A 24,573-nucleotide genomic window follows, 5' to 3' on the forward strand; every position below is an offset into this window, starting at 1 on the left:
AGTTTATGCAGCAGACTGGGCCCTGGATCATAAGGACAAGCAGGAACAGTCATTTTCTTTCCATGAGTAAACCTCTCTGTTTCCTCCATAATCTTACAGATCAACAGTAAAACAAGATAATGCACATCAGTCATAAAGGCTTTGGTGCTTGATCTTTAAGATTTAAGTTTCTATAAGGATGAGCTGAATAGGCAAATTCTTAAAAGACAAACTTGGGTTCTGGGTTTAGTTTTTAACACCTATTCCACAATAGTTGTCCTTATACCATATCTGGTAAATGTGAAATAATTGAAGGCAGTTTCCTCCATAGTAAACTTACCCTAGGGCAGGAAAATTACACAGACTTACCAGCAAATTTGTATACCTATATTTTGTGTGAAATTGTTTCCATAATCATACCCCAAATCATATAGGTGCTGTGAAGAACTATTTTACTTTCTTAAAAAAAATGTCTCCAGCAATTTCTGAATCAATCAGTGATTTGGGGCCCTTGTACTTTAAAGAAGATCCCAATCACAGCCAGAAAACTGGGCTTCCTTCAAGTATCTCAGGTGCAGCAACTGAATCTTTAGAGCCCCTCGCTTATCACTTCTGACTAAACTTGGCTTATGGCTGTGTCATTTTTCCAAGCTCTTCAGCTTTCCTCTGATTTCTAAAGTGACTATTTCCTGTCATTATATATTAGTCCATTAGATATATTAACAATAAAAACAAAAAGAAATCTGCCTCAGAAAAGTGAAGAACTAAAACCAGCAGACTCAAGTTACCATTTTTGCGCTACCTGGGACAAACCACAGTGATAATAGAGATTCGTTTGTGATAATAAATATATCATCATAATAATAAAATACTTTTTCTAGTCTAATGTAGACCTGCATACATACAAGAAACCTACTCAGTGTCTGCACATACCCACCCTGCCACAAACTTCCCCAAACAACTCTTACTTGTCTACACCTCCCCTGATTTTGATCAGGATGATGTGATTTATCTGAGACTGAGATGATAAAAAGCCATGAGGAGTAATGAGATCTTTGCAGTTTCCACTCTCAGCATTGGGTAGGTTTCGAACAGAAGATGGTGGACTTATTCACGGAGGCAGATAGTACCTCGTGCTATAAATTAGCTTCACACTAGTTAGTTTAAGCACTAAGTAGCTGCCTAGGTGTGAATCCTGTGAGATGAGGAAGGGTTACTCCATCCTGCTGCACCAACTGTGCTACAGTTCTGCTCAGAAAGAGGGAAGCTTAACATTTTGTTATTATTCCACTGACATGATGAGGCCCATGAAACATTCATAATCTAATCTCTCAGATTAAATTCCACTAGCAAATGAATTATTAAAAAAAATGCAGAGGAAATCTGGGATGTTACTATTATCTTTGCTTTAAATGTTTTATTTGTATGAGACATTCTGTACAAGACAAAATTAAATATACATTTTGCACAAATGCGATATATATGACACCTTACCAAAATAGCACTTCTGATTAAACATTCTGCATATACAATATGCCATCTTTGTTGTTAGCTAAGGCATCACATTTCAGCAGAGGGTGCATTTTTTATATCACAGAAGGAAAGAGAATGAATTTAAGATATACATAGAGGCCAAGTGCCAGTGTCTTTTAATGTACAATTAGCAACTCCTTGCTTTGTTCACTTCAGGAAGTCACGTTTATCAGGCAATGAAAAAGAAAATGGGAAACAATGAAAAGGAAAAAGTAATTAAAAAAACTAGATGTAAGCTGCTACAACAGGATATGAATTCGCACAGGTCTGTACAAAGGTTTTTGTATTGCCATATGACATTTTATATCATCTTGCCTGATCATTTGATTGAAAAAGATCTGTAATATCTTAAATAACCTCCTGTGTTTTGCTATCAAATTGAAATATTTGAGTCTTGATGCAGAAGGTGAGAGAGGCAATACTCAGGTTTCTTTTTTTTTTCCTTTTTTTTTTTTTTTAATGTGGTTTGGTTTGTTGGTTGTTTTTTTTTTGTTTTGTTTTGTTTTAGTTTTAGGATTGGTTGATTAGTTTGTTTCTGCAGAAGAGGTAGCTCTACATAAGTAATTTTGTTACTCATTTCCTCTTTACTGAAAGATGCCTTAGTAAATCTCAAGAGCCATCTCTCTTGCCTAGTAAGGGCAGCATCGTTGAGCCCTGGAGAAGGCAGGTACTGCCTGTAGGCTCCAGGAGCAAAGATGGTGGAAGGGGCTTAGCAATGCTGTGCTCAAGCTTGGTGGAATTACCCTACAGTGGTGGTAGTTTTGGTCCAAGTGTTTTGTTTCTGCCTTTGTGAGTGAGGGCACAGGTGAATCTTGAGTTAGACCATCTTAAACAGATGGCAGACAGTGGACTTTGCATAACAAATATATAGGGACTTAATTACAGATAATGAATATGAAAGATCTGTCTCACTGGGATTCTGCTGGAATAGAAATTAATATTCAACAAAATTATTATCCATAACCAGTGAGGATGGAGCCTCAAAAGTCTTTGAAGACTGTTTTAAAAAGAGAAACAGAGTTCAGGGCTCCCTCTGATCTTCATTTATGCTTCAAAATAAGAAAAAAAAATATATATATATAATCCATTTCCATGCCTATTTATTAATCTTGAACTCTTTGTTATGTCCTGAAAAATCCTTAAGGATTTAAAGATTAAAGATTAAATCTTTAAGGGTGAAGTTGATCCAAGGCTATCCCCTTGGGCTCCAGCTATACTCAGTTTATAATCCTATAGTCTGGATCATAATTCTTCTTGCCCAAAAGCAAAGATATATCACACCTTACTATCTGTTTCAACTCTAAAGGTAGCCCAGAGAAACAGTTCCTCCAAGCACATCTGCACTGGAGACATCCATATTTTAATCAGATGAAATCAGGGCTGTAACAAGGCAGCTCCCTTCCTCCCCAGGGGAACACTTATGTTCACTGCTCTTCCATCTGGGAGTGGAAAGTCATCTCCTCCAAACTGACATAGTTTAAAGCAGTGCTTTAAAGCAAACTGTGTAGGTTTAATACATTGAAAAATTCAGAAAGGAATTTTCATCTCTACACTATTTTCTGTCCAAATGCATTCTGTGAAAAGTCTTATGTTATAGCTGCCCTGTGGGGCAGCTGGGAAAATCAGACTATATTCACACCATGAAACAAAGTGTGGACTATAGATTATAAAAAAAAAAAAAAAAAAAAAAAAAAAAGTAAATAAATAAAGGAGCAAAGGTTTTATGCAGGCTGGTAGACTGCCTGACAACACACTCAGCCACCGTTATGTCTGTGATTTTTCAAGCTGTATTATTGAAACGTCTGGATCTGGGATCCTTGAACATTTGGGATCTCCAACTCCTAGAAATACTGAAGCTCACTGAGGCAATGTCTTACCAAGGAACTGGTGTGCTTGAAGTTTAGATGAATGCATCCTAAAGGCAGTCTTGAGTCCACCTACAGCTGACAGTACAAACATATCCCTAAATACACTGAGATGAAGGGGGCAATGTAATATTCCTGTAGGAGAGTCAGGAATGGGCTCTGAGTAAGGAATCTGATGCTGTCTATGGCTTCAAGGCTGAATGGGAGATCTTCATCTCACAAAGTGTAAAGAAGGAAGTTTGCCTATCTGATCTAAAACAAATTACACTGAAACAAATAAAATTGAAATAACTGCAACTCTGATATGCTTTACTGCACATAGATATCTTGATGTAAATGAGAAGCAAAGGGGGAGACAGATGTACATTCACAGACTAAACTTTTCTGGTAGTATGTTATGGTTTATACTCAAGTCAGTTTCCAAATCTATATCAAGTGCTAATTCCCTAAAATTTGTATTTGCACAGACTGTTTTATATCTCAAGGCTACACACAGTAGGATATTTAATTTTTGTTAGAAATTGATTTTGAAAATAGCACCTAGTTTATCTGGACTCAAAGTTTTCATATTGACCAGAAAGAAGGTGCTATGATAAATATCAGCAAGTAAAAGTCTTGTATTAAACTCTCATGAAATACTTACTTTTAAGTGAGACAAATTATTCCAGAAACCATTTACCTGCAGCTTTTCTGCTGGCAAATATTTTTTTCAAAAGCATTTTTTCTAGTCTTCAGTAGCTTGTTCCAATTTTAGTAAAATGTTGCCAAAATAAAGAATTCATTTCATAATACAAACTGTTCTTTTAGTACCTCATGGTACATCTCCACAGTACACCATTTTCACACATGCATTTTATTTAATCATGAAAAACAGTATCTATCACAGATCCTCTATCTTTACATTTCAAACCTAACAGCATTTCTGTTTTCTTGTAATAATGAAGAAGCAAACCACAAATTTTATCTAGCACTTCAGTGTAAATAAAACCTAGAGTATAAGCAGTTACACTGATATAAAAGATATTTAAACATCTTTCTCCTGTCCAGAAAGGAAATGAACTACATCAGTGTGAGGCACTGTGCACCACAGAATTTCACCCAGAACATACCAGTATGTTCTGTTAACAGAATACCGAAGCTTTACTGCAAATTTTATAACACAAGAACTTTGTGTAGGTCTGGCTCTATCTGAAAAGTCCATGTGATCACCAATACATTCAGTGCAAAATGAGACTTACTAATATAAGGTAACAAGGTGAATATATGTATTTCTTGGATGACATTTTATACTTGCGCTGTAGTGTTGTAGGTGAATAATTAGGCAACACAGAGAAAGCAGGTACAGTGACAGAAATGGATTCAGCTTCTTTCATCAGATTTTTGGAAACAATTGCAGGATACAGAGTAGATCCAGAAAGAGACCTCAAGGGGACATTGACAACTTCACTGCTTCGTCTGTAACCATCATTTGGCACGGGAAACTCAGTCGACACTCAGAAACTGTATGTTATAATCAGTCTCAAAGAATTTATGTAAGTGTTGTTTATATTATTGAGCAAAATATCCGAAGCATGAGCTGAATGAGGTGAAACTCTTCCAGCCTGCACACAACCATGTCATTCTTCCTCATCATAAACGGCATAACTCTTGTCCTATTTCCTGTATTGGTGGGAATAGGAATGTGCTAGTTCTGTCATTTCCCTTTTTTCTCTTTACAAATAAAGTGTGGGTCAGGTCAGTCACAAGATTGGTTCTGTGCCATTCCAGTCAATAACAGCTCCTTGCCACCTAGGAATAAAAGCAATATTTTACTCCTGTAATTTAATCAGGGCATTAGAAAGGTAAGCCAACACCTCTCAACCACCCACCCAACCTTAGAGAGTTCAGGATAGACTCACTTGGGGTAGTGACATCTTCTCCAAGGGAAAGAAAGGGAAATGTGCCCGCTAATTTTAGGTGCCCAACAAAGAGTCCTCATCAACAGCTGATTCAGAATTAGAACCTTGGTTTTGCAAAGACTTTAGGCAGTCCCCAGGATTGGGTACAAGAATTGACCATGTATAATTGACCATGTATAACCAGAATGATCAGTCTCTAAGCTGTTACAAGGCAATTTGCACATTCCTATACAGCCAAGTTTCTGATTGAAGCTGTGTGACTGTAAAATCCCAAGACAAGATAATTTAATTTATCAGCTATCATTGCTCCTGTCCTTGGTTCCTTTGAAATATTCTGTGGCTTGCTCTGATGGTAATGTTTTGATATTAATGTGAAGATCCTTTGCTTTTTCTCTGTCTCATCACTTCATCAGAATACCACTAAAGATGTATACTGAGAACAATGTTTTTAAATAAGCCCACAGGCATACGCACACAAAATCTTCAATCTTTTAAATTACTGGCTTTGTATCAGCTGCTACTGCTCAACTGTCCACTCCAGGAATGTGACCAGTACAGTGAGTGCTAAGAAGGTACCAGTCCTGAATTTGTCACCAAATGTGTCTTCAAAGCAGGGCAGAATACAAAGGGGTGAACCAAGAGGTGAACTTGTGAAACCAGGATAAGTCTCTCCAATGACAGCACTAAATTGAAGTGAGTTATTACATGAATAGCACCCTTGGCACTTCTCATATTTACAAATTCATGATCTATATGTGAAAATTAAACTACTGCATTCCCAATGTCCAATATATGACCTGGTCCAACTGTCCAATATATGATGTCCAATATATGATCTGGTTAAAAAATCTGTCTCAAAGAGCAGGAGCACAGTGGTAAGACATGGGTGAGGGGATGGGGACAACAATGACTTGACAGTCTGCAAGTCACATTTTTTTTGTCACAGAGGAAAGGATATGTCAGCAAGGGTATGACAGCTCAGTCCTTTCATTTGTCAAGTCAATTAAGTGTAAAACAAAACCAAGAGCTGAATCCATGCAGTATTCAGCTCAAGGTCTCAAAGAAAGTGACCACCTGAGGGATTTTTTTTCAGTACACAATTAACCCCAGTGAAAGTGCAAGTAAACTGACACTGACAATTGGACTGCTGTGAAATTTTTCTTTCCTTCCTTTTTTTTTTTTTTTTTTTTGAACTTGCTGAGAAGATGAAAAAAAAATGCAGAATGAAGACTGGATTTAGTAGTAATAGGCAACAGCAATGCCTCACATTTAAGCTAATAATTGATTGGGAACAGTTGACACAGTTTGGCATCTGCCAGTGCAGAAAGTTGTTTCTGCCAGAGGTTCAGAACACCACCTTTTCCCCATGAATAAGTAAATAAATAAATAAAGGTAAGTGGGAAGTGCAATTGCCCACTGTATTTTTCTGGTAATGCCACCAAATCATCCTTTATCTTTGTGTACAGTCTTTCCAATGCAGCACCTTCCATCTCACCAGGATGATTAAAGCTTTGAGAGGGATTTGCAGGGGCCAAATGATGCTGAATGAAACCTGCTGTGAGGACACACTGCACTCTGTGAAAATATTAACAAGTTCTGATACCATTTTTGCTGTTACGGCTTAAGATATTGCTAATCTTTATGCAGTGAAGAACTGGACATTTTTAAAATAGGCTTTCAATAAAAAGTTTAAACAGCAAAACATATTCTGAAGCAGGACTCAAGGTAACTTTCATAACAAGCCTTATCTCCTGTATTTATTTTCCAACTATTTTTCTTGGGCTGTTTGTGAACTGAAAAGCAGCCCTTGCCAGTTTGCTCAGTCCTTTTGGAGAGGACTTTGAAACTTTTTCATCTATTGAATCTGCACAAGAAAAGGTGTCAAATAATGCTCATCACAGGTGCTGAACAAGTAATTTCTTTATAGAAACAAAAACAGTTATTTCTTTATAGAAACAAAATGAACCAGACAATGCAGTGCCATCATTTCCCCAAACTGTCCTGCTGGAATGTAATTCAAATGGAACCCACATTCTAGCTGCTGATTCAATTATAACTTATCAAATTAGCAATGTGAAAACAACACTAATTTGGTTCGACTACAACCTCATCCAAGAAGCTAATGGGAATACATCCATTGAACGTAAAAGGAACTGGTTCAAACCCTGAACAATGCTCAGCCTGGAATAACATTTAGAGAATATCTCCTGTACTAATCATTTGACACTGTTTTAGAGTATACCAATCATTTATGGTGAAATACTCACACTCTCTTCTTCTCTATCAAATTTCTACCAAATGTGTCACTTTGAAGGAATACAAATCAACTATGTGTACCACAAAAGAAAGCTGCCACTAGAGGGTTAACAAAATGCATTGCTGGATTTGGATTATAATATCAGATCAAAGTTTTATTCCCTTCAGGCAGAGCTAACAGATGTTATTTCCGCCAGTGCAGACAGCCGCTGAGGATCGTGACTGTGATATAAGAGTATTTAGGGGAGAACGGAATCAGACATCTGCATGGCATCTCCCAAACAACCCAGGGATGCACATTCCAGACATCTCTTGGTCAGAATCTGTCTACTTCCACAGATGTCTAGGGATGAAAACCACAATAAAAGTGCATTTAATAGCACTGACTCTTTAGCTGCGAGCCTGCAGGTTGAAGCAATATCTGTTGATGACTATTTGTTTTAGCCATGTGAAGTGTTACCTGCTTTAAACTCAAATCTCTCTTTTCCAACATTGTGTATGATAGGGAATAAAAACATGAGCCTCCTCCTTCTGTAGAAGCAAAACAACTCTTCTCCTCTCATAATAATCATAATGAAAAAAACTAAATATAGAAACAATCTTTTAAATATACAGTTCTTCCATTGGAAGAGTATAAGAGAACAAACAGCTGAGAGATGTTAGGCATATAAATCAATGCACTACAGGATGGTGGTGTTCAGGTATGGGGTAAACAAGTGGTAAAACTTTTAATGGATTGAAACAGAACTAATTGGTGAAAGAAAAATCCCAATCAAAATTTGGAAACAATGTTTAATTTCAGTTCTGATTGTACAGACTGTGAAATTCTCCATGCTGTCTGAGAAATTATCCTACATTTTTTGATGAGATAGGTTTAAAAATGAGCTTCATTATGAATGCTTGCCAAAATTAATAATGTCTCTGTTTGTTTTGCTTGCTTTAATAAAAATATTTTATTGTTATTTTCCATAGTTGTATGATAGAAAATATTGCTTTTCTCTTTGTCAGTTTGGTAAAATGTTGATTAGTTTGATTTGTTTTTACTTTTCCTTATATATTGTTTCATAGTTGAAAGAAAAGTTCTTAAAACAAAAACAGAAAATATAACATGAAAAACAAAAAGCAAGTGGAGAATACTGAAAACAGGGACACAGACTGATCAGGGTAAATCAGGCAGTCCTAGGAACGGTACAAAAAAAATTAGCTGACACTGGAATTTCCTGATAATTTACTTCTCTAACAGATTAGAGCACAGAATTTAAAATAAACAAATATCACCATTACCAAAACTGTGTGCAACTTTGATGCAATGCCAGGAATGTTCTAAGTGTAACTTTAAATAGTTGCATGCATTATTCACCCCAAAGCATCAGCTATGCATTATCTTTGTAGTAATGCTTGTGTTTTACCTTGTGTCTGAGAGCAATCAATTCAATCTATGTGTATGGAGCCTGAACTAATGTCACCGCTGTCATGTCACAGGATACCTTTTCTACTTTTCTGTAACTTTATAATGGCAGTTCTCCATGAACATGCTGTTTGGCAGTCACTGTCCTTATTTGTTTCACTCTTTTTGTTTGTTTGATTGATTCTTGTTGTTGTTTTTTTGTTTGTTTGTTTGTTTGTTTGTTTGTATGTATTATTATTAACAGAAAAATGTGCCAGAGAGAGGAGAGAAATTACTAGAGAAATATGAAGCTGCTTGGCTTTTACGAGAATTAACAATGAGGCTTTTACTTCTTGCTCCAAAGACGCTCACATAACAGCTTTCAAAGTCCTACTGGTGGAAGTTGATATAAAGCTGGTACAGTGAAAGCTCGCTATTTTGCTTCATTTCTTATCTCAGTAAACTGAAAATGTTCTTTAGTATGACTTAGACAAATTCTTTAAAAATCCATCATTTAATATCATACAGACCTTAAAATGGTCATGAAATTCCTAACATGACAGTAACTGACCTTGAATTTAAAAAGAAAATATGACTTAAGAACCATCAAGAATGACTTGAAAAGCACTCCAATTTGTGATTTTAAGAAAGTCTGCCACAGACAAATGGACAGTTTGAGAGAACTAAGACCATTACGCACAGCTTCATGAATCAAAAATGTACACATGCCCCAGTGCAATTATATTTTTCAGAAAAGACTGATGAAGATGGAAGATATTTTCTCCTTTTCTCATTATACCTCTACAATAGGAACCAATCACTTTTAGGAAATCAAATTTTGATCTGTTGAAATCAAGTTGAGCTCTTAAACTACCTTCGGTTCAGTCATTACTTGGAGATGAAATGAAAGTTCCTCTAACAGCCAAATGAATGTCTTAGACAGTTTGATGTTAACTGCAATAACATGCAAAAAAAAAAGTGATATTTTTTGATTTTTAACCAGTAACTTCACAAGATTGACTGCTGTAATATTTCCTTTTAACCACACACCATTCTTACATATATTATTTATATCAATGAGTGAAAATATCTATGAAAAAATGTAGTTTTCACTTACTTTGTTCTAATGCAGTGCTCAAGTGGAGGAGTAAGATCATTTTCTTTATCTTCAGTGAACATCTGAGTTGTGTCTGCAGAGACATAGCATACATGATTAGTGACTGGGGTATAAGTCTATTTATTTCTGCACTGCAGTGGCTTCTAGGAAGTCCACCCATGGATGTAACAGCACAGACTTTTAGCTCATGGTCTATTGCCTGTTCATGTGATGGTGGCCTAAAGGCTGAAAGGGGGTGACTGAGTGCAAACTTGCTGTTGGGAATGGTCCCCAGATTTTGCCCAGTGCTTGTTGGTTTGGGCCAGAAACTTGTCCAGAACTGTGCTGACTACTTAATGGTAAGGATAATCATGGAACAATGTTCAGACCCATGATCTGACCCCAGTTAGTTTATCAATATAGAGATGGTCTCAAGGAAAACATGAACTAGAAGACGAAAGAAAATGCTGTAGGAGAGAACTGTCATTGCGATTTGATTTTGCAGTCAAAGCCACAATTACTAAGAAAGCAGTTTTCTTTAATGGAATACTAAAGACAGCAGATGTCCTTCACTTGAATAAGAAATCCCAAGTTAGGTTAAGATTTCTTCACCTTTGAAAGGAAGACTGTTCCTTGACTGTTGAAAATGTGAGAAAAGACTACGGACTACCGTATCCTGGGCTGCATCAAAAGTAGCATGGGCAGAAGGGTGAGGCAGGTAATTCTGCCCCTATGTTCTCGTGAAATCTTGCCTGGAGCACTGTGTTCAGATCTGGGGTCCCCAACATAAGAAAGACATGGACTTGTTGGAGTAAGTCCAGAGGAGTGCCATGAGGCTAGAGCATCTCTGCTATGGAGCCAGGCTGAGGGAGTTGGAGTCATTCAGCCTGGAGGAGAGAAGGCTCCAAGGAGACCTTACAGTGGTTTGCCAGGGCCTAAAGGTGGCTGCTGAAAAGCTGGGGAGGGACTTAGTATGGGGGTTTAGTGATAAGACAAGAGCGAGAATGGCCTTAAACTGAAAGAAGCTATATTTAGATTAAATATAAGGATGTCATTCTTCACTCAGAGGGTGGTGAAGCACTGGAACATAATACCCAGCGGAGCTATGGCTGCCCCGTCCCTGGAGGTGTTCAAGGCCAGGCTGAATGGGGCTTTGGGTGGCCTGATGTGGTGGGAGGTATCCCTGACCATGGCAGGGGGTTGGGACTGGATGGACTTTAAGGTCCCGTTCAACCCAAACCATTCTCTGACTCTGTGAAGACAGCGTTGTGTTGGATATAAGAGAACTACCACAGGTTCTGAGCATTCCTTTGGGATGGAGGGCAATTGCAGTGTTCCGGGGAAAACAGAGAGGTCAGTGTCTCAGACACAGGATCTGTCAACAGTGAAAGTAGCTGCTGAATTTCCCAGGGAGAAAACATCCTGTGACTAGCTTGGATGTCAGCCTACTCAGCTGTTTCCTGTTTTGTAGTAAAACATTTTAAACTAGCAGCAGACTAGTGTTTTTTTTTTTTTTTGTTTGTTTTCCCGCTTCTCTATCTGTCATCCAGTCCATGGGAAGGTTGTGAGCATCTAGCAATGCCAAGGCCAGGTACAGGATATGCATCTGATTAAGAGAGACTGATGTAGACAGAATGGGAGGCAATTGCTATTATATTCTCTTATATTCACTTCTGCCAGTGTCAGATATTTCTAGCTTTTACATGTCACGGAGAGTACCTGACTATCTCTTGTCTGATGATCTGGTTGAAGGGCTGAAAATGGTGGCTATGGCTCTGGAAGAATCTTTGAAGAAATCCAGTTATATTTTTCTCAGGAATTATTCAGCTGCATTTTGAAAATACCTTCGAAAGTACAGTGAGTTCAAAGTATGCTCCAATGAGATATAAGAAGATTTATTAAAGCAGATTGTACAAAAATTCATTACATCTTCACTTGGAGACAACATAATGTAAATGTTAACATAGGTAGGCATTAACTGTATATATTAGAAAAGAGTACTATTTCTCTAAGCAGAGTATATAAACATGCTATGTGACCTGTAACAAACATCCCAGAATCTCTACTGAGTCCTTAAACACAAAAGCACACGAGCAAAATGCGGAAAGTGATTAATTTAGATACACTGGCTAGTTTTCCTTCTCTGCCTATTAGAAATTTCTACCAAAAGGGAAAGAAGGACTGATGATCTTTTATTTAGGACAGCATGTTGTACTCACCAGCAGATGTTGCCTATTTTAGAATAGAACTTCACATTTCTTGTCTACGTTTTGGCAAATGGTTATGAGTACAAGAAATGGGACAAAGTCTCAATCCCACATAGTTTTGATGATGATTTAATACAAAGCAGCAATTGCTATTACCTACAAAAATCTAATTCTGCTCTTACCTTGTTTTTGCTTTTACTCACCTAGTGTAATTTCTTCAAGATTTCTTGAAATGTTACCTTGATTGTAATCTTCATAATTCTAAACAATATCTACACTTTGAGGAATTCCCCTTTTTGTCAGCGAAAAGCAAATGACCTTGCTAACCAGCACCAGTGGTTGTGCATGAGCCAGGACTTCATACTACTCCTCTGCCTGATTATGTTAGCTTCCATGATGGAAATACCAGTCATACTTGGCATTGTGGTATTTCAATCTGGTACTGTATGCACAGTTTAGATTTATGACCAATGGCACCTTTAAGATGTAAAGTAATCTCAGTTTTTCTCCAGACCTAACAAGGGATTACTGTACAATAATCAAGAAGTAAGCGAGAAATAAGAAAGCGTTTCCCTGGAATGAAGAAATTATTTGCATTTTACAGCCTTTTGCAGAATGTCATAGATAACAAAAGATTCACCAGGACACATCCCTGGAAGAGGCTTTAGCCACAACAAAAGATAGCTACCTCTCAATGCAAGTTTAATCTTTGAGAAAAAATACACAGTTAAGCCACAACAGGTTGAATAATGAAGAGAAAAATATATACAAACACTAAGCACTTTCTCATCTAGGGATCACAGAATGATGGGTACAACTGGATTTCAGAAATATCCCTGATTTATTAATTAGCAAAAGACAGAAAAGAACCACAGGTTATACAATACAACAGAATATAACGATTGTGTCTCAGTCTCTCCAGTCCTATGGTTAACTATATCATCTATGTCACTTGCAAAGAATCCCCTTACCTTAGGGGAAGACTCCCTCTTTACTTAGTCATGAGTACGTGGCAATTCTCTTGAATCATCAGACACTAGTAAGACTACAGACACCTCCAAAGCACAAAACTTCTAACAAGATCATTTTTCTCATAATGACAATATATAATTGCCAAATAAATAATGTAAAAAGTTCACCTTAAAAGGCATGCTTCAAAAAACTATGAGTCTATGAAAAAAGTGGTGGGTTTTTGGTAATTATTATTGTTTTGATTATACTGTGTTCATTTACAATATACTATTTACAATATATTGTCTCCAAGTGAAGATATAGTGATTTTTTATTATTATTATTTTTTGTACAATCTGTTTTAATAAATCTTGTATCTGGAACACACTGTGTGGGAACCAGTTGGCAACTATATTTTGTGGAGGTTGAACAATTTCTTGAGATAATATATAATGTGATCACTGCCATAGAATGTCATGGAATTTAATTAAAATAAGAGGATAAATAACAGGGAGAAAGACTATTACATTCATTACTAAATCTTGTGAGATGGCAAAAGGCCTCCAACACTCACATCACACTAGCAGCTTTGCCACATGGCCTTAATTAGAACATACAACACCCATGTATAATTCATCCTGTCCAAGAATCAGAATGTAGACACAAACAAGGAACACCAACAGCTTATTTTTAAAGGGAGGACTACAATAGCACGGCTCCTTAAGATGGAGAAGGAATTCCATTAGATTGTATAAATATATTAGAAGAAAGAAAACAAAAGATAAGGAGGATATTATTACCAAATATGAATTTAGTGGTCAAGAATATCTTAATATGGAAACGAGTAGGAGCTTCTAAGATTCAGAATACTGCTTGTCCAATTGTCTTCCAGTTCAAGAAACATTTCTGTAAAAGGAGCCCCATAATTTGACATGGTTTCCTGAAAGAATGAGCTTAACAAGTCAGATCTGTTGCATGCTTGTGTTTCTAGGTATGCTTACAGGCAGGTAAGAGATTAGTCTTTGTTGGCAAATTACTGCCATCTTCTGAAGCAACTTGGTTTGGGGGCAAGGATTTCATGCTTCCTCACCTTCTCTGCTCACTTTACCACATGCATGTAAGGCTCAGGATCAGGACACTTGTACTTTCTACCTGTAGAAAACATGTGATTCTCTGTGGAAATGTGAGAGAGAATGGGAGTAGTTAAATATGGTTTATAGCTTTGGAAGTATGAACAGGTCAGATCACAATCTGCTCCTTGGAAACCAGTGTCACTGAAAGATTTAGTAATCTGTGTCAGTGAGCATATGCTCACTTTTAACCCTTTCAAGAGCTTGTCCTCAAAATTACATTGTGAACTCTAATTTCAAATTAATCATCAAAAATAATTATACAAAGTAGAAAGCAGGCCCACAAATAATATTTTTAATGCCTGAGACCATCATAAATTTGCTCAACTTTGTTTGTACTATTGGATTCTTCTTTTTAATGTGATGTTGTTGCCACCATCAGAGGTGAAATGTGGAGTTACTGTGTTGTACATACCAACTGTTAACCGTATTTCCTCTTCCTGGTTGGCCAAGCCATCATAATAATATAGATCAAATCTCCGTTCTGTTTTCCAGTCACTTAGTAAATCCTTTTCCAAACAAAAAAGCACACTGAAGTGGCTTTCACTGCACACCAACCAAATTGGATATTTAGGGGTCTTCAAGTAACAACCAACCTAAATAAAAAATAATAATAATAAAAAAAAATAAAAAAAAAAGAAAGGAACAAAGCATTGGAAAAACTTGGGAGTAAAAATAAATAAATAAATAAACGAACAATGTGAAAGACAGGAGCTGTATTCTTCCCTTAAATACAGTCTGCAAATGTTAAAGAAGCTTCTTTATATATGACTAATGAAGTAGATCAGGATAGCACTGGTTGAACATTTAAACGTTTAAAGCAAGAATCTGGCCTTGAGTTATAGGCAAGTGATGAAATCCAGTTTGCTTACTGCAAACAAAATCACGTCCCATATGCTCAGCACCAGAAGAAATCCTGTCCTCTGGAACAGCTATAAACCCATAAAAAAATTGAGTCAGCACTAGTACACAGGAACACCTTTATGGAACAGTACCTGGAAGCCAGGAGAAAGACTTCCCAGGATCGCAGATGACACGAGATACCCATGTGTGGGCAAATAAACCGGGCCCAAAATCTTTTATTGGATTAAAAATATAAAACATTCCATTCATTTTAGCACCCTCTTCTAACTTCACAGTCCAGATATGTAAAATATTTTCCACTACTAGAAGAAAACAATAATAAAAGCAATAACTTGTTTTGATTTGTTATTCTTGACAAAAATTAAAAATTCTCAGGTGAAGAAAAACTCAAGTCTTTTTCAAAAGATGACTTTGCTGAGCCTCTTACTTCCTTTTGAAAGTTTGAAAGTATATTTAGTTATAAATATCCTAAATATTTTGTATATAAATAATATTCATACTAATTACTGACATGAAATATTTAGTCTACCCATTATTTAAAATGTGGGCTACTATAGCAGTTCTTTGGATTAGTGAGTAGTTTTAGATATACTTTTACCTATATATGTACCCATTCACGAGTTCTATCATTTTTTTGTGTGTTATTTCAGCCCATAGTCTTTAAGGTCAGTTCCAGCAAAGAATTGAGGGTAATTTTATGCTTACTTATGCTCGTGTCTATTATTTTTCATGGTATTTACATTTTAAGGCAGATGTATATATACTTGAATACCTAGAGGTGTGTATCTATGGCTTTGAAACTTAACCTATGTAGATATAAAATGAATCATGGATGTTTCTGCATTACCTAAGGTGAGTGAGTAACTTATAGTATTTTCTACACCTCACACTAACGTATTCACAGATAGCTACCATCCTCCTGTTGCATGCTGCTGCTTAAGAGTATAGCATCATTTAATGATTTTAACCCCTTCAGTAGTAAATAATATAGTGAAAAAATGTAACTAGATTATTTAATGAAGCAAAGAAACCCTATTTATCACAGCTGGGATTTTAATATTCAGTTACAACTGATATTTGCTATCAGCTACATGCCTGTCATTGAAAGTTACATTCTAAGTTCCAAAGAGTTTTTTTTTTTTTTTTTTTTTTAATCACTGTTTTTATTTGTTTGTTTTTATCTTTGATAAATTGTTGAGGAAAACTAAAAAATAAAATATATCTTTTTGCTTTCAGTGGATTGTTTCTAACTGCAGCTCTGCCTAGCATTCTTACAGTGGACAGAATCGCTGCTATACTTACTGGATACTGTGCATAACCATCTTTATTTTATCCCCAGTTTTATCTATTGTTTTCTAAGCAGCTGTGGCACTTCTGGTAAACTTAGCAATCTGCAAAGCAAGGAATGACAGGCAAGTGTGCAAAGATACACACTCAAAAATGAAAGATCAGTTTCTGTCTCCATGATACAGGCATTTGGTTCAAGAAAACTGCTGGTCCAGAGGTTCAGGAAGTTTCATAGAAGTTTGCATGGTAACATGGAAAGCGATATAGTCTACAGAAATTCTCTCTGCTTATTGATGCCTTTACATTTACTTCTATAGGACTTAAATCATGGTTCAACAAATGCATTATGTGCTAGTGGGGATTCGTATATGTTTTCTAGATACAGATTCATCAATATGGCTTCTATAGTACAGCCCCTCAGTTCTTCACTTTGAGCACACAGGTGCAAGTGTCATCAAAGATATTGCTAAAAAGCAGAAGCCAATATATACGCTGTTGTAATTAAAAGCCTAAACAGTATTGTAAGTGATAAGGAACATACATTTGTTATTATTAACAATTCAGATATAAATTCTAAATCTTATATGAGTACAAAAACAATTATCTTCCCAAATGAGAGTTTCTTCTGATGTTAGATAACGAGTCTCTAGCTACTTAAGTAACTGTTCCCTGACTCATTACTTTGCTATTATCTATTTAAAACAGGCTTTTATACAACAGTTGTTTTGTTTTTTTTTTTTTTAAATGTAAATTTTTGGCTTTAAAGTACCGATTATTTTTTTTACAGGCTTTCAAAAATACTCATAACAGGAGTTATCAAGTAAGCAAGTACACAGATGCAACAAAAGATGGCAAATTAGAGTGCAGTGGATGAAAAGATTCCATTTCACAAACATGCATATTTTAGTATGTTTATAAATCACAGCCAAAAGGGAACAGTCAGTCTTCTCTTTAAAATGTTTTCTTCCCATATATAACTGCTAAAGTAACTTCTAAGCTTCATCAAACAACATTTGACAAAACAAGATTAGAGAGATACAGAACTGTTTCAAAGCACACATTTACTCCAGTTCTTACTCACATGAACAATCCCATTGAAGTCAGGACAAATTGTTCTGATGAGTAAGGTCTACAGGAACATTTTCCAAATATGTATAGTTTTCAACTACAATGCTTGAAGAAGGTGAGGGAGTAAACTTTAAGACAATAAGGAGAACATAAAAACATTGGAGGTCAAATCCTCATCTCCCATAAGAAATAAGTATTTGTTTTAGTTACATCAGCTTTACTAGTTAAGGATCAGCTGCTGCTTTTAACATCAAATTGTTTCCCAGGTGTTGCTTGGTCCCTCCAGATATGCTTTTCCCCAAACCCACTAGCCACTTTATTTTACTGTAATTACCTTCCAGGGGCCTCTGGCTCTCAAGATACCTGAGGCTGTTCCCACTCCAGCAGAGAAAACAGGCTCAGGATTTGTTCACCAGGTTTAAGGTCAAGTGATATGGAATGATGTATGACTGTATTGCTAATATTTTCTTCCCTGCTCCAAACAGGTTACTTTTTCTAGATCTCCTCAACATCCTTGTCCAAACCATGTCCAGGTTTCTTTCTTCAAAACATAACGAAATATGATAAAGAACCATGCTACTGAACAATTTAGCTTTCAGAAAATAAAGACAATCACAGTTCAGTTCTGAGACCCATGCCTTTGCTTTGGTTAGTTTTGTGTACAGATATGGCCTCCAAAAAATCCCAAATGTTAGTGCTATGGTCCACCCACCAGCTGATTGTTCCAGAGTCTCTTTCTAATTTTCCTTCCACTTTAACTATCGAGAAAATTTAGTTCTACAACATTTTTTTCAGACAAGTTTCTTCACGTGCATTAGTGTGCTAGGTAAACTGTGAGACTTCTTTAATGACCAAATAGTCCACTGTAAAGTCTAATTATTCAGCAGCCCAAATCCAATAGATCTCTCCTTCATATACATTTAATCCATTCTCTTATTGCTTATCATCTTATGACATACATCTGTCATGAAGAAACAAGCACACAAGTCTAATCACTAACAGCATTCATCATGTGTTCAGTTTACACTGTATTTAAACATTCCCCTGCCCTTCCATCCTTCTCTGTACAATATGCACCATGTCTTTTGCAGATTTTATTTGGTCTTTTGGCAACTACCAATATCTGCTATGAGTTCTCCATTATAGAAGTTCTTCATTGTTTCAGTTAAACAACTTAAATAATTAGGTTGCATATTTCTCAGGATCTTACAGCCCTACTTTAGCCTGTGCCTGTGAGAACTGATAATGGGGGGCATCTATGTTTCTGATGTTATACACTGCAAAAACACCCCAGAGCAGAATACACTGTGCAAGACTCAAGACCAGGATCCAGTCACCCTACAACCAGGACAACACTCTAAGTCAATGGAACCTAACAAAGTTGACAGAAGAAGATTGAGACCTTCACTGAGGCTTCTGAAAAGCCCACTGTTGATAGTGGGCTAGCAGATGTAACTATGATATGCACACCTGTCGAACATGCTGCAAAAGGAGATGCCCACAATTCCTTAGGTCCAGTCACTCACAAGGTCTTTACAGCTTCTGATGTCTCACACAAGATTTTTCCTAATATATGTATATTAAAATCATGCAGAAATATCCAATCTTCTTCCCCAAGGTTTATGTTGCCACTGGGACCTGTAGACTTCTAAATAACCTGACCAGATAGTTGCCAGACAAAGAACTAGAAAGAGAAGTTTGCTTTGTAATAAAGAATGCGTGGTTTGTGTTCAATCTAAGGCAGTATATGCATGTATAAACAGAGATCAAAGCATGGCAATAAGAAATACACACAAAAAAAGTAAACAAGCAATCAAAACAACAGCAAAACAGAACAAAACAATCAAACAAAAAAGCAGGAAGGAGTGGATGACATGACAAGCAAAAACTGCAAGATGTAAGAAATAAGGGTCAACATATGGTGGACTAGTCTGAACCTTGACAAAAGAAAAATCAAGTGGTTTCACATCACAATTAAGAATTTATAAAGAGTGAAAAACAAGGATACGTGAGAGAAGAAAGAAAAAAAAAAAAAGAAAAAAAAATCTTCTGGCCTAACAACCTCAAGAAATGATGGAACTCAAAAAGCAAAGAAACAAACAAACAAAAGCCACAAAGATCTGAGAAACAACCCATGAACTTCAGAAAGAGCCTGTATACTGATATATCAGTTGGGATCAATCTCACTTAAATGTGTATCTGGTTAATGAGATGATATGCAAATTCCAAGTGTCCTGTAGTCTTTGCTAAAGAGAAAAAAAAAAAAAAAAAAAAAAAAAAGCTGTATGATTGGTAATATGCTTCATCATTCCAGTTATGCTTATGTCAGCCATGGTGAGACAAAATTTCCTTTCACCCTCATTGTGAGGGTTCTTTTGCCTGTTTCAAGCATCAGTTGCTGAGTGGACTAAAAGTATGTCCTCATTTAACTGGTCTAGCTGCTGAATGGTGGATGATCTTTCAACTGCTGGGCCAGGTCCATAGGTGATAATGATTCTGGAGCATAACAGGACCTGGAAGTGGGCTATTGAAGACCAAGCATGCACACCCAGTACTCTGACTTCACAGGAACCCTGTTAAGCTAACTCGGAGTGTATATTGTCCAACGGGCACTTGCCAGAGAATGGGGCCCTTCTTTCCAGTGGTTGAATGCTGCCCTTTGAGCAGGGATAAATCAGGGACATATGACTTGAATTTGTTTTATTAATTATCATTATTTATGTTAAGGGATCAATAGTGATCTTTCTAGTTTGCTGAACATAAAAAGAATCCTATTATTTTTGCTTTTGCAGTATAATAAAGCATTAAAATAATAATAATACTTTACTATTCAATGTTGATTTTCATGCATGCTTATTACTCTTTTTCAGGCAAAAATAAGGTAAGTGGGGGAAGAATGAGTTAGGTGACTTTTCATGCTGCACGTTTCCAATTCATATGGAGAGTTCACTAACACTAATTGCCTCCCTTACAAATCTCATAAGAATGCTCATAAATTTCACAGACACAATTCTCATCTTCAGAAAACATCAACCTTTCTAAAGCAAGCACCTTCAAAGGGCTCGATTTCAATGCTACAGGTGATCTTTTTCCACATCTGACTTCGGTGTGTACTTGCACAGTGGTAAAACTAAATCTACAGAAAAAAAATATTTATTACTGAAGTATTATTTCAATAATGATTCCATTATGATTGTACAGTATTTTACCATTCAGATTTTATTTGCTCATTGAAGTAGGATATCTTTTCCAATGAGTAAACCAAATGAAGCAAACAGCCTATTGTTTGTTCTGACTTTTTTTTTTTCCTCAATTGCAATGACCTTTACTGCCTTGAATCAATATTAAACAATGTTCCAACAATTTTAAGACTGAAGTGTTAATGATGTAAAAAAAGATACCCTCATAATGGTTTGGGTGATAAAGAACACCACAGACTCAGTTCACCTATTCCACCAGCATTAATAAAACAGCAGGTCAACCACATTACTATTAAATTTGCACTTATATTTACATTGCTGTTATATACAATAATATTTTGCATGTTATTAAGGGACATTGTGAAGTTAAAGTTACTTCCATGAATATGTACTTGATTTCCATCAGATTAAGATATACCCAAATAATGTTCACAACTTCTGATATTCAGAGTATGCATAACTTAATCACTATGCCCAGTCGGGCAGAAATTGAAGCTGTTTTTAGCCAGATATTTATAAACAGTAGTAGGAAACACTATTGCTACATGAGAATCCTAGATAATTTCTCTGCAGCTTTGAATACTTGTTGTTGTTGAAAAGGAAGTCTATCTGATGATGAGTTGGAGGGAAAAAGTACAAAATTAATGTAGAACAACAGTAAGAGATGTGGGTTCAATCCCAGAACTACCAAAACAAATAAAAGACTCCAGGAAAGCATTGTTTTTTGACTAAGGTCCATAGAAGAACATAGCAGTTGTGGCAAAGCATAAAGATCTCAAGGTGCCAACTAGTCCCCAGATCTTTTCTTTATCCTTGCCCCATTCTGCTGATTTTCTTGTATGTCCCATTAAATGAAGAAATGTTGAGAGTGATTCAACCCTTCTTTTAGACTTCAGGACTTTGCTATTCCTTCAGTCCATGTGGAGGTGTTTATAGTTCATTTCAATAAGACTACAACAACAAGTTTCAGGCCACTTATCTCCATCATTTATTTGTAGGCCCTCTAACTTAGGTTGGCCCCTATGCTTTGGCTCTCTGTAAAATCAAACAAGGAAGGGATGGGTATTATCAGAGATGTGGACACCCCTGTTCATCATCTATAAAAGGATTTGGCTGGACTTCTTTCCTAAGCATTTTCAGCCTATGAATCCAGACCCAAATATGGGTACTTAAAATCTAAAGGGATATGTGGACAATATTTGACTTGCCATTTTCTGTTTTGTCTGTTTGCAAAGAATGAAAAATTCTTTTAAACATGTGAGGTTTATTATTCTTATTGTCTTAAATAAAAATGCTGTGATTAGATTTTATTTGGAAGAATGTTGACAAGAAATCAATGCCAATACTTCAGCAACAGTGACCCTGAGAAAAAAGAAAATGGCCAGGAGGAGCACAATAGGACCTCATTAAACAAAATTTAATTTACAAGCTAGAAAAGGAGATTTAAAAAACAGGAATGAAGAACAAAGTTTTGAAATGCCCAATGTCTTTTCAGCTTTGTTTCAGTCAAACTTGTACATATCATGTGTGTTTGCACCCGGTAGCACTCACAGAAACATAAGAAGTGTTTGAAGAAGTGTTTGGACAATGCTCTAAGACATATGATCTGATTTTATTGGGTTGGGGACCCAGGACTTGGACTTGATGATCCTTGTGGATCCCTTCCAACTTGGATATTCTATGATTCTATGAAATATCCTACATGAATAGCAGGATCATTTGCAGAAATAAGGCATCTACGAGGCACAATCTTTACTACCCATTACTGAAAAGTAATTGGAAAATAAAACTAATCATCAGTTTCCATTTTTCAAACACATATTTTTGTTGATGGTTTCTTAAACAAGATGTTTAAAAACCCTCTTTCTAACCCTCTCCCTCCACAGCACTGCCAAAGACCTGGCTTGAAGCCAGTCCAACTGACTGAGAAAGGCGCCAGTTTAGCAGACGTATTTCCCAGTGCAGAAGGTTATAGGAAGGATGTTCCACAGGGCAAATAAACAGGTGAGGTTCCACAAGACAGAGCATGTGTGCTGAATTTAATAATTCAAGTAGGTCTTGTTATAGCACAGACTGTGCTGGTTTCATCAAAGGGCCCAAAGATAATATTTCCCATCTGTGGAATTTTAATGAATAAATTCTGTTCATTTATGCTTCCTTCTCTTTTTGAAAAGACATAGGAAAAATATGTAACTTCTTTGTCAACACTGATTTCTCTTCATTTTCAGAAATGCAAAAACTAAAAAGCAATGGTCTCTTTTGAAATGCCAACAGCTGACACAGAGACTTGGATGCTGACAAGAATCAGGGTTGTGTGAGTTTGGGAGGTCAGCTGGTAGGTAGGTGGCTTAAATAATACAGCAGGACTGTCTACAAGCAGGAGGGAATCAGTGAAGACTAAGAAATCGAGTCCTCTTTCAAAAGAGATGAGTAGCCATGAACACTTCCATTATATTTTTGTACAACAGTACATATTTAAAGTGCTTTCAAAAAGCATTTCAGAAGTATAGCTAAATTCATCAACCAGTATTGTATAAACTATGAAATCAGAGATTCAGAGCACCTGTACTCTAGGTTAACCACTAGCTTGTTGGATGACCTTCAGAAAAGCACTTTGCATTTTGCTCATCTGTCAGCCACCCTCTAAAATGGCAATGCAAAGCATGGATTTATTCATAAGGATCGGTACATAAATGCTAGATGTTATTATTAATATTAGTATCTTTTAAATTCTTCCTTTGAGAATGCACAGTTTTTCTCTTTTGTCACTGTTAGCCTGTTAAACCATCTGATATAAACACAAGGAACTTCTGTTTTCATCTGTTTCTATTTTTAAGTTCACAATAACTTTTGAAAATAACATTTCATCGTCCAAAGTTTTTTGACCTGCAATTTTAATGCGTCATTTAGGCCAAAGACTCTGACCGAAAAGAAGGGACTTTCTCTTAAGACTGCTATAATTGGTCCCATCCACTTCTGTGCCTCAACCCTTTCTCTGAGGTCTCATCCCTGCTGCAGAAACCACACAGCTTCTCTGAGACTACTACTGAAATGCTGCATGCTGCCAGCCAGAAAACAGAGGGAAACTTGCACCAATTTTATGTGGGTTGAGCAAGTTTTGGAAATGTTTCATCACTTTAAACTGCATTAAGTAAATCCCAGGAAACCCAAAATCTTAATTTAGTCCTCTTGGTTAAATGTGTAGGATCAGATGGAACTCATATAGCTTGAATATGGGCTTGGCACAGACAGAAGAAATCCAAAGATGTATAACTTGCATATGGAAAAGTAACAGCACTGGACCTTTAATTTTTTGCCTTAAAATGTAGAAATTCACAATGAAACTAGATGTTTGCATATGAATTACATTGAATGAATCCATCTGTCATTTTCAAAAAAAAAAAAAAAAAGGCAACAATTACCTTACAAAAACTATACTGAGTATGATGATATGTTAGGACTAAGAGTGATGATTAGACTTTAACAATTTTAGACAAATTACTTGAAGCACACATTTTTCCAATCAGTAAAGATAACACATTCAGCATGATCCACTGAAAGAAATTATTGGATCAGCAACAGAGGGATTCTTCAGGCAATCTTGGGGGAAAAGGGGACAGATCATTTTGGTTTTATTTGCTACTGTTGAAGTTTGACAGAAGGATTAATTCATTTCTCATGCCCTGTAGACACGCCAATGAAACTGGATTATATACAAATACTCCACATTTTAGACAATGGAGATAAAATGATACAGCGTGGATTTACTGCATCTAGTCTGATATCTTGCATATCTCTTCCTAAACGTAAGTAGGAAGAAGGCTACAGAAGACCAATAAAAATAAGCTTGGA

At 36.3% G+C, this 24,573-nt stretch overlaps 1 protein-coding gene across 3 annotated transcripts in view; it reads right to left on the reverse strand.

Annotated features, from left to right (window-relative positions):
- Positions 1-1,370: 1,370 nt before the first annotated feature.
- MINDY4 (MINDY lysine 48 deubiquitinase 4) overlaps positions 1,371-24,573 on the reverse strand; it is an 82,472-nt gene continuing 59,269 nt past the window's right edge. For 2 of the 3 annotated variants that reach the window (XM_084508667.1, XM_084508668.1), the window contains exons 16-18: positions 14,718-14,898; positions 10,036-10,108; positions 1,371-5,165 (exon numbers count right to left, since the gene is read on the reverse strand). In XM_084508667.1, coding sequence (XP_084364793.1) covers positions 5,117-5,165; positions 10,036-10,108; positions 14,718-14,898 — 303 coding nt within the window. In that variant the 3' untranslated portion in view covers positions 1,371-5,116. Of the gene's footprint in view, positions 5,166-10,035; positions 10,109-14,717; positions 14,899-17,534; positions 17,650-24,573 lie in introns of those variants that run through there. The other variant, XM_084508669.1, reaches the window with a different exon arrangement.

The sequence above is a fragment of the Aythya ferina genome, assembly GCF_964211825.1.
Source record: "Aythya ferina genome assembly, chromosome: 2".
Lineage (NCBI taxonomy): Eukaryota > Metazoa > Chordata > Aves > Anseriformes > Anatidae > Aythya > Aythya ferina.